The 12,136-nt window shown below is 38.6% G+C and overlaps 1 protein-coding gene across 1 annotated transcript in view; it reads right to left on the reverse strand.

Moving 5' to 3' along the window:
* The window catches only part of LOC126473385 (tether containing UBX domain for GLUT4), a 61,859-nt gene extending 49,975 nt beyond the window's left edge, over nt 1-11,884 (reverse strand). The window contains exons 1-2 of the mRNA XM_050100393.1: nt 11,639-11,884; nt 1,021-1,076 (exon numbers count right to left, since the gene is read on the reverse strand). Of these exons, the coding sequence (XP_049956350.1) occupies nt 1,021-1,076; nt 11,639-11,725 (143 nt within the window). The 5' untranslated portion in view covers nt 11,726-11,884. The remainder of the gene's footprint in view (nt 1-1,020; nt 1,077-11,638) is intronic.
* Nucleotides 11,885-12,136: the final 252 nt, after the last annotated feature.

Here is a 12,136-nt window from a genome sequence, read left to right on the forward strand (position 1 = left end):
GCAGGATGGCCATTGCCGGGCATCCCGATGCCCCAGGGAGATAAAGGCGCAGGCATCAGTAGAGCGATCCCCGTGTTGTCAGGAGGCTACAACCAACAGGATAAATGGCGGCCCCACCACAACGGACTGGCTACCGTGCTGGATATTAGGTGGCAAGAGGTCCATGGTCGTCGTCATCAGCGTAGAAAGCGACACTGCAGAGTGCATGGTGGAAATCGCACCCAGGAATGTATCCTCGCCCAAGAGATGGAGAGTGGGCGGGACTGCAATGCAACGACGAATAAGCTGCCTAAATGTCTCAATGCACGATGGACACAATGCACGAAGTAAGACGCCCTTCCCCAATTGGCTCACTCTTTAGAATAATTTTGAAATATGGTGGTCAAACAACAGAGGGGACCGTCAGATAAGGGCCGAAACATTTGGTACTCCTTTTAGTCGCCTCTTACGACACATTTATTGAAGAATGTTGCTGTGAGGAAGTATTTTCCCATGTTGGCTTTACTTTTTTTACCCAACCGAATAGAAATGGAAAAAATCCAAAGATTTTGGTATACACTAAAAAGAAACAAAGATGTGTATTACTCAGTTGATACAACACTACATTCATGAAGGGAAAAATGCTAATTATGAACATCACCAAATCCCTGTGACTTCATACGAATTTCAACCAATTATCCATACTACACTTTTTATCGAGATTTAGTGCATATGCAGCAGAGATGTGGAGAGTACTGGTCATAGTCTTGTTTAAGGGTTGAGCACTATATTTGTAGTGTGAAACAGCTGAATGACAAGCATTAGACTGTGTATCAATTACCATCCTCCCAATCAGCTGCCCATTTGTTTTTAATACTATCTTATGTTGAACTTGACTGTATAGGGCATAGTGAGCCACAGAAGAGAAGTCACAAACGAACTAATTGTAGCCCGTAAAGTCTAATTTTAAATAACTATGATATCTATTACAAACTGTATAACTAGTCAAACTAGACTATATCTTAAAACACTTGAACATACTTAATGTCATATTCTTCTGCTTGAAATCCATGCTTACGGCATACTTCTTCGAGGACCTATAATGAAACAAAAAGATAATGTCAGTCTGTCACTAACATAAACAAATGAATGTTGCCAAATAGGTAATTTATTTATATTATATTATTTATAATATTTAGAAATATATTAGGATCAGTTAGGTTACTGGTAACTCAGTCTTATGCTTCTACAAGAATTATTGTAGTAGTAGTAGTAGTAGTAGTAGTAGTATTAGCAGTAGCAGCAGCAGCAGCAGCTTTATTCATCCGTAGATCTCTTTTTACAAGGATATAGGACCAGTCAAAGTATTTACAAGTTTAGATCAATTTAAAATAAAGTAACTCGTATGCACATATATTTACAGACTTCCAGTTACAGACAATCATTAGATTTACTCTTGGTATACAATACTTTTTTTACAAATAACTTATTAAATAATGTAATAGCACTCTGTTCACTCATATCTCAACATCAATCACTGCACACACTATACACACATTGTTACATAACACTTCACTCACTACACACACAAACATGCGCGTAACCCCCCCCCCCCCCCCCCACACACACACACACACACACACACACACACACACACACACACACACACACACTCACTCACTCACTCACTCTCTCTCTGGGCCATTTTCTGTACCGCAACTTCCCATTTGCTATCCTGAAAAACTGAGTCAGCATCCCTCCATAATGAGTGACACGTTGAGCTCAGAAAGAGGAAGAGGTGATAGTATTGCGCTATGCGTAGCTTGGCACTCAGTATTTCTAGAAAGGAAAAAAGAAGGGGAAAAGCATGAAGTGAAGATGTTATGGGGAATGTTGGATGTTTTATAATAATAATAATTATTATTATTATTTATTTGTATAACTTTTTTATCAAACCCCTACTTTGTTTTATCTAAGTAATCCTTCAATCTATAAAATGTACTGCATAACAGGTACTTTTTAGCTTCCTTTTTAAATAAGTGTATTTTGCAATTTCTTTAATCTCTTTTGGTAATTTATTGTACAGTTTCATTCCTTGGTAGAAAATGCTGTTATGAGTTTTATGTTTATTTTTTCTTGGTAAATGTAAGCCGAGTCTATCTTTTGTTGCATGGTCATGGACAGAGATGTTTATGCAGTAATTACCAATGTTATTTTTGATGTGTACAACTGACTGGTAAATGTATTCACATGGAGTAGTTAAAATTCCCTTTGTTTTGAACAGATCTTTACAATGAGCTCAACTAGTATTTTTGGTTATTATTCTTATGGCTCTTTTCTGGAATTTGAAAATTGTGTTCATATTTTGTGTGCTTGTCCCCAAAAAAGAATGCCATAGCTAAGAATTGAGTGTACATATGAATAAATTGTAACTAAAAGACACTGCATGTTACACACTGATGATAGGATTGTAAGGGCATAACATGCTGATGACTTCTTTTTGCTAGTACCTTTGTGTGTTCACAACAATTCAACTGAGAATCAATATTTGTTCCTAGAAATTATGCATTTGTTACACAGTCTATATAGGGGTCATCTAAATTTAAGATTTGACAAAAAGCGACTTACGAACAGACAAGAAGTAAGCCAGAGAAAGAACAGTACAGATTTAAACAGCTGGGACCAACTGAAGGAGACTTGTGAAGACGCCCAATGAATTCACCCCCTTCATGAGAAGAAGGAAGCATCCATAATGGAATGAAGACTGTGACAATGCAATAGCCCAAAGACAGACACTCTGGGGGAAGTGGAATTGTAAGAAAACCAAGAAAAATTGGGAGAACTTTTTGGAACAAAGAAGGCTTACAGCCAAGATAATTCAAGGAACCACATGGACCTTCACACAAAACCAAGTAACCCAAATTGAAGAGAGCTTTGCTAGGTATAACTCCTGTGATTTCTACAAAGCCTTCAAGTATACACTCAGAAAATACAATCTGCCAAGCCTCCACTTCACACACTCACAGGGCAAACTGGTTTTTAACAACAAGGACAACTGCCATCTCTTTGCTCAGTACTTTAAAAACCTACTCAACTGTGATCCACCCAGTGAAGACTTTGACTACAAAAAAAACCACACCAAACCCAGACTCGCTGCCTCCTTCATTGGAAGAAGCTGGACAAATCATTCAACTTTGAAAGAATAATAAGGCAGCTGGAGAGGACTATCATTGTTCAACACTGGAAATGCGCTGGAAGAAATGCCTTGGCCAAGCTCACCGAGATCATCCAGGACATCTGGAAAACAGAGAAATTACTACCTGATTGGAACACGGCTCTGATCCATCTGGTTCACGAAAAGGGAAATTTTACTGATCTGAACAACTACCGTGGAATTCCTCGTTTTGGTAACATACAAGATTCTCTCCAAAGTATTAGTAATAAGGGCAGAAGATCGACTCGATAGTCAACTTGGAGAATATGAGGGAGGTTTCAGGAAGACCTGAGCCTGTGCTGAACAGATCCTCAACCTTAAAACAATACTTGCATACTCCAAGATGAGAAAACGCAAGGCGGTAGTCACGTTTGTCAGTTTCAGGAAGGCCTACAACTCTGTTGATAGAGAAACGCTTAACAAAATACTCCAGGTACTAGGACTAGACAACAAAACCTGCAGACTCATTCTAGAAACCTTGATCAACACCTACTTCAAGATCAAATTTAGAGTTGAGATCTCAGAAAGCTTCGAGATAAAACCTGTAGTGAGCCAGGGGGATGGACTCTCCCCACTTCTCTTCAACTGTGGCTTTGAAAAGGTTGAGAGAGAATAGCGTAAGGAACTGACCAATTTGGGTGTTCAGGGTGGTGTCTATCTGGGCCGTAAGAACAAAGGACTGATTGTAGATCGCGGGGCTTTCGCAGATGACATGGCACTGATTGCTGATTCTCTTGAAATGGCAACAATGCAGGTAAACTGCCTCAGCAAACAGGCAGCCAAAGGGGGTTTTCAAGTGTCGCTGGAGAAAATAGTTCTTCACCAACATCAAAGAAGCTAATAGAGAGATGTTACTAGACCAGAGAAACATCGAAAAGACTGAGAAGTTTAGGTATCTTGGCGAACGGATTGAACCCAGCTTATCAGAAAAAACATAATTATCCACGAGAGTCAACAAGTGGAACTAACCTATCAACTAACTACAAACACCTACAACAAAAAATGCCTGTCGGGCAACCTGAAACTTAAGCACTACACATAAGTCATACAAACCAGATGCCCTGTATGCCATTGAATGTCTTTCCACGAACCAGAGAGGTCTGATGGAGAAATTGAAAGTCAGAGAGAGGAGATTCCTCAGGAAGATCCTAGGCCTGGTAGAAGAAGATGGGGAATTGAGAAGGCAACATACCTCTGATCTCTATGAACGTATCAAGAGGCTCTCTGACTGAGCAAGAAAAAGAAGGATAGCTTTCTATAGCCATGTTGCAAGATTGTCTCCAAATAGATTGACCAACCACCTGTTCATCTTCTGGGAAAACAAGAAGGTTCGCACCACTTGGCTGACAGAAACTGAAAAGGACATTAAAGAACTGGGAATAACTGATCTCCAGAGCAGACAGTCTGTGAGATGTACCATGAAGGAAGTCCGAGGATTTCAGGAAAATCCCCGAAGGAAAGGTAACCCCTGGACAAAAGAAAGGAAGGAGTTACATCGGCAGAGGATGCGACAGTACTGGACAAAGATCAAAGCCAACAGTTGAACAAGCATGGTACAAAGTAGGCCCATTTGAAACAAGAAGAAGAAACCGATACAGTGGCTTGATGATAGCTTATAACTCAGAAAGTACTGTGAATTAACTGGGAAGGTAAACACAATGACACAGCAGAAAAATATTACTGAACTGCCAAGAATGTGCCTTGGTTTGAAATACCAATACACATAACTTTTAAAATAATGGTGCTTCATCCACATCTACATACATACCGTACTCTTCAAGTCACCATACAGTACACAGCAGAAAGTCACCATACAGTACACAGCAGAGGGTACCTTCTACTGCAGCTAACCATTCCCTTTTCCATTTTACTTATAACAAAAACTGTCCATATGCTTCCATATGAATCCTGATTTCTCTTACCTTGTATTTATTGTCCTTACGTGAGATACACATTATTGCCAATACAACTGTCCTGCAATCCATCGTAAATGTCTGTTCTCTAAACTTTCTCAGTAGTTTTCCACAAAAATTATTTGTTTACCATCTCCAACCACTTGTCTTCTCACTAAAGCATGATCCAGAGCTCTGTCCAACAAGTACATCATCTCTGCCAGAGAACGGCACACCAAATCCGAACACCTACTCTACATGCTTCCTTGGCTATTTTGACAGCTGCACCTTTTTACCATATCCCAAATTATCATGATACCCAGCATAATACTAGCTCTTTGCCTTTATTTTTGATCTGCTGTATGGCATCTTATGTGGTCTGAATATTTTTCTGCTCAATATATTTGATGAACAGATTTCAGGGCCTGAGTCAGATCATATGAGAAACTTTCTACTGCAATGGCTTCTCACTCACGACTTCTTGTTCCCAGCATTATAATTTGTAGTTGCTCTGGGAGATAAACTCTGAAAATCAGAGAAAACAGCTGAACAGCGGACTCCATTTCCCTTCTTAAAGCAATCCAAATATATAACGAAAATACTTGATACAGGCTTAGAATTGAGGAAAACAAACATTTAAAAATGTAATGTGCAATAAGAGATTTCTTGCACTCCATAAAACTTAATATCACTCTGGGTCTCCGTAGATGCCAAAGTGGCAGTTTGATTCATCCCTGGCTCCTTATCCTGAGGTCTAATACATTCAGATCAATGTTATGTCCTTCAGTGCAGATCCCAAATGACTTCGTTGTACATGATTCATTTCTGATTATGCACTCAAAGCCTCCTCATTAACTCCTGAACTTGCATAGTTGATGGGGAACAGAATTCACAAATTTGTTCCATTTACTGTTGATGGTCTATGTTTGAACTTCCACAAAGTTACGCACCTGGCTCCGATTGCTGTGTGGCATTCTTCATTACACCATGGGGCGGGTTTTCTTCCGATATGATTGCTAGACTTTGCAATGGATCCTTCAGCAATTTGGTGGGTCACACAGCTAATATGGTCTAACCTGTCCTGGCTGTATAGGAATAGTCCATATCAATTCAAGCAGGATAGGAAAAAAATCTTACCTTCATAGTCTCTGATGTTATTGAATTTAGCATATGTTAAAATGAAGGACTAAGTAAGGAACATTTATTTTTTTGTTTTCTCCAAAAAAATTTCTGCTCCGAGATACAGCCCTCCAAAGATGACACACTGCATACTATTTTGACGATGCAAATTTTGGAAAAAAATTTAAAATGCTGTACCTCTGAAGCAGTTCTAGATTTTTTTTTATTATTATGTGAAAGATAATTGCTTTATGATTACAAAGAAATCCCCCATTTGAACTTATCTGTCAAAGTTCTTTTAGTATAGCATTCTTAACTTTTTTTGTAATTTATGGATCTCTTTTTCAAAACTGCCAATCCATAAAATTTGATTTTCTTCTGTTGATTAGTACCATATAATTCTACATTCCCTGAAAAGGAGAGCTTACACTTGTACGTTGAACATGTTTTATAAACAGTTGAAATTTTTGCCATACATAAAATCTGTTTTATTACCACATTATCACACAACAGGCTCATAAAAATCAAACCCTAGTCTTAGTTAACATATTTTTAGTTTTGAAAGATGAGTAACAGACTCATTTTTCATGATTTTTTTAAATGGTTCCAAAATGTATGCGAAAGGTCCAGAGACTTACAGGTTTCAATTTATATAACTTCTGTGCACTCTGTTTTGGATTTAAATTAGCCAGTCAATGAACTAAAAATGTGTTCCACTCCTTCAGTATCTTTCTTTGATATAGAGTGATGCCTTCCTATTGAACCAATAGGAACTGGAGTACTTACAGTCTTCAAAACACTGAACAGGAGGTGAGCACTGGTGGCATTGTTGCTGTCCTTCAGCTGGAAACCTATTTCCAGCAGCAGGTCCATGTGGTAGCATAAAGTAAAATTTCGTTTAACTCACAACTGGAGTCTATAATTTCTGCAATCCACCACACACACACACACACACACACACACACACACACACACTCCCCCTTCTCAGATTACGAATCTGAATGTTATCCTACTGTTTCTGAGGTGTTGGCCAAATGAACGAAATTTCTTCTTTCTTGCTCTTTGAAGTGCTTGCAATATGAGTTCACCCACCATTTTGAGTCCAAAAATGTGTCTTTTAATTCCTTTCACAGGAGTTTGTTTGGACCATTATTCTTTTTTCTGCTCACAGAATTCTTCAAGTTCCTCTTTGGACAAATGATGTGGATGTGTAAGATTTCGTGACACTCTTAAAATCCTCAGCATTCTGAATCACAGATGTATTTGGTGTGGAAAGATTATGTTTTGTAGAAAGGTGCTTCAGCAGCCCGCCCACACTATCACAAGACCCCTTCCCGTGACAACTAGCACTGTATACACAGTCAGTTGGCACAAGTGACTTACTCAATTCAAAGAGCTGGTAATGATTATTAAAGTGACTAGGAGCACCATCAGAAATAATAGAGATCTTCTCTGCCCCTGTTTGCACTTGAAGAATTTTGCACATTGCTGGAAAAGCATGTGCTGAGTCATGTCCTGTGTCATCACTTATAACTCCAACACTTGTGGTCTTGTTTTGAAAACATGTCACTCCAATGATATCCTTGTACTTCTTGTGGTAGAATTACAGACCAGTGCTCTCAGCAAACTCATAGTGAAGCATTAAACATAGTTCTTCAGCCTGTACACATCCTTCCACTTCTGCAATGTTTCGTTGTTGCAATTTCTTCAGAAGCTGGTGTGTTACTCGTTTCACTGACCATTTACCAAGTTCATCAATGAAACTGTCAAAGGCAACAGATTTCTTAATTAGTTTAGTTTCCTCCCATGTCGCACATGTAATTTCTGCAGAGTTACTTGCTACGTCTTCCAGGCCAAGTGTCTGTAAAGACAGTGCTTCCTTTCCATGGCAGTCACTACATTCTTGAAACAAACGTCTCTCACTTTATGTCACAGAGTACTAATGGCCCAACACACCCAAGCAAGGTGTCATACGTCAAGTGTTCCAGTAACATCTTCAAAGTTACCACACAAAGTTCAAAATTTGTGCAGTACATACATAAACAGACATCTCTGGGTGGGTGTGGAACTACCCACTTAGGTTGTAGTGCATAAAACTTTGATCTTCCAATATGTGAAGTTGTATAGTTGCTCTTATAAACTGCAAAAGTGTCTTTAATACTGCGAGTCATGTACCTCTTCACTTTCACAAATTTCTGACCTTCGACTGTTACAGTTATAGTGTCTTTTTTTGTTGGCACTCTGACAAGAACAGTCCCATTTATCTTCCAGATAAAATGACTGCACTATTTGAACTTAAGCTGCTTCTACAGGATGACTATAATAGGGAACTGGTCTTCCAAAGACTCCTTTTACAGACCACACATATCTTGATTTTCCTACCACATACTTTGATACTGATGGAACGTGGTTCAAAATTGTTTTCTTTGAAAATGTTTCAAGAATAATAGCTAACACTTGCACCTTTTCCTGTAGGATGTACAATATTCAACAAAAAAAGTGAAAACAATTAACTGCATCAAAGAAAACACAAATAAACATTGTAAAAAAGAAATTAGTAAGAAACAAATTCAGTGAAGACGTACATTACCCTTGAAAGTAAAAAAAGATTTTTTAAAAATAAACCTGTCCAACTTAAAAGTGGAAGTTCCCCTTTACAGAGAATATAGTACTACATGATATTAATCAACAGAGAAAAATCTTAACTTTCCTGGATTGGCATTTTCTGAAAAAAAAAAAAAAAAAAAAAAAAAAAATCACAAGGTGACAGTAAAAGAACTGTTACAGATATGTCCAAACAGAAGGTACCATTGTAATCATAAAGCAATTATCTTTGAAATTAAAAAATTGTTAACAAAATATCTAGAACTGTTAAAGAGACATAGCATTTTAAATTTTTTTCCAAAAATTGCATAATCAAAATGGTGTTCGCAGTGTCATCTTTGGATGCCTGCACCTTGGGGCAGGAATTTTTTTGGAGAAACCAAAAAAAATGTGTGTTTCTTACATACTCCCGACTTTTAACATATGCTAAATTCAATAACATCCAAGACTATGAAGGTACCCCCCCCGCCCTCCCCGCCTGAAGTGATACGGATTATGCCAGTGTCCAATTTGCCCTGTTAAGTATTGACTTTTGTGGTGTCTTTTCGAGCTCAGCTTCATTCATCAGACGGATACACATTGGAAAGTGATCTCTGGAATGCATATCTACAGCTTCTTCTCACTGAACAGAGTTTGCAAGAACTGGAGAGCCGAGGCAAAAGCCAATAGCTGAAAACAAACTAGTAGCTGTACGAGAGTGTATCAACTGACTGCAGTTCAAAAGATATCTCTTCTACACGAAGAAGCCTCCCAATGACTAAAAACATGGGGCATGTGGTAGCTGAACCTCACAACACATCAAGTGCATTGAACTGCCCCATTGCAAGAAATGGGTGGGAGAAAGGAGTTCTTTAGGAAGCTTCTTCAGTACATTTTCATTCTGAGGATTGTGGGGTGGCAGGTACGTAGAACATACTGTGATCTTGATAGCTGTATGAACTGCCATTGCACTCACCCATATATCCATGGCAAGAGGGAGTGGAAAAGATGGTTATCTGAAACTAACAAAAACAGGTACCCTAACCTTAGACTTTTTCCTGTAATATCATCGTTCTTCTAGAAGCATATCCACTTAGAAAATTGTCAGTGAATTGGAAATGAGTGCTTTATAAACAGGTATAAATTGGTTTTTCCTGCACCAACAGCTTCAATTCTTTCTCCCAAAACTTTCTGAACCTATTTAAGTTCCTCTGTAGTCTAGAAACGTATTGGCGAGAGCCTTAGATTGTTGTGGGTTTTCCTTTCCCATCTCTCAGCCACAAGGACGCACAGTAGAGATTAAGAGGAACATTAGTCCGAGTGTGATTCTCTGGTTCCTCAATGGGTGCATCAATGTCGTTAACATTGCAATCGTCATTGGAAAGTTGAGTGCTTACAAAGCTGACGGTTTTACTGCTATTTTCTTTATCTACGGATGACATTTTGTCAAATATTGTTCTTTGATTGCTGAAAGTGGTGATTGTGTACATGAAGACATCATCTTTTGTGATGATGCATATTTAAGTGAAGTGTTGAAGCTCTTGTTGGCTTCAGAGTGGTTTCCGGATCGGATGCAATCCTACCTTCACAAGTGCTCGTATTCCACATTCACACTCAGCTCTGATGTTCGAGTTGCTACTGATCCGTTTGTTGTGCCTCCACAACTCCCAAATGTAACTCATCATGACAGAACACTGCATTATCACCAAATTTTTGGCATTTGATGCATCATAACAGTTTGGGACATACAATCCAATTTTAAGGTGGATATAACCTATAATAATGTTTCAGGTAGTTAAAATACACGTTCCCATTTTATTCCAGTGTACCAGTGACGTTTTCATGCAGTTTTTCACTACCCCAGTCTTGCACCCTACACCCAGCAATACTCTCCAGATATTGTGAGTATAGTAAGGTGAGGTCTTTTCAAAGATTCACTCCTCTGTCTTCATTACTATGAAGGTATAATGGCAAACCCGAGCCCTATTTATATCTTTCTGATGTTACTTCTCAGTTGGGCTAACTGCCCAGTCTCTCTTTGTTGGTTGGGTGTAGGTGCTGCCTCATGGTACGTCCTTCCCATATTGTGTATTGTTGGCCCCATAGAAATTTCATGAGCAACTAAGGAATTAAATGTCAACTTAGGCAGGGTTTCACTTTCCTGAGCTTTCCACATACAATGGAATTGTGAGAGATGCCCAGAGGTTGCCTACTAGCAACTGTTTCACCTTAACAATCATCCACCCCCTTGGCACATAACACATCTTGAGGGTGTTTTAAGAGAGCTTTGTACCTTCCTTGTGGTTCAGCAAGTTAAGCCATGTTCCCAATCATCCAAAAGACACAATGTTCCATGCCACAGCCGATAATGTTGGCTGTAGTATGCTCAGTATTTACGGTAGAAAAGTACTGGCAGGACTTACTATGAACACAACCGGAAATTTTTAGTTATTTATTCATATTTCTTTATATCAATTCCTGCTCTGGTCGGTATACTTTTTTTGTACAACAAAGGTCGAGGTTTATCTAAATGGTACGCGGGCGTGGAAAAGAAAAATACTGCTACATTTAGCTCTCAAGACGAAAATTCTTTTTTTCTCTTTCCGAACTTCATAGTTTGCAGACTACGTATATTGTGTGGTCCAACTACACTCAACAAGCGTTCACGCGAATATTACTGACAAATGCAGAAGACAAGAAAAAAATCCGTTTATGTGTCGATTGCATTAGCTATTAAATGCGTTTCCACTTCGTATGTCTGTTGAGCCAATGCTAAAAAGTGACAGCTAAAAGTAATCTGACAACTGTTAACACAATCATATAGGATACAGCTCGAAATTTGCTTTTATACCTGCAAAATCGTGGTGTTCGGTGTAACCTTCACTGTTTGGCGTCTGCCGTTCGGTGTTAGTACAATTACTGATTTGCCACCGGACATTATGACACTGAAAGTGTTCACCAGCAATATTTCATTAAGGCATCTCACTTCTTCACGCGTGAAAACACTGACCTGTCACGAATGCATTACTACGCGAAATTCAAACAGACGAAAACAACACCAAAGTATTTTGATTCATGAACATCTGCAATGACTGAAAACGACAGATATTCCTATGAAAAAGGAAGATCGGAGAAAAACAGAAATTTTGAGAATTATAGATCGAAATCAGAAACTCTTTACGCCTAAAAAGATTCGATATAAGCATTGCAAAGTATTAACAGAATATTGAAGACAATATTCTTCATTCAAACGAAATACCACTTTTAGAATTTCATTTCTATAGTGTACAGCAAGAAAACTACTCAAAAGACTACGGATAAAACTAAAATTTCCAAGTTACGAAATGTT

This window comes from Schistocerca serialis, chromosome 4 (assembly GCF_023864345.2).
Source record: "Schistocerca serialis cubense isolate TAMUIC-IGC-003099 chromosome 4, iqSchSeri2.2, whole genome shotgun sequence".
NCBI lineage: Eukaryota > Metazoa > Arthropoda > Insecta > Orthoptera > Acrididae > Schistocerca > Schistocerca serialis.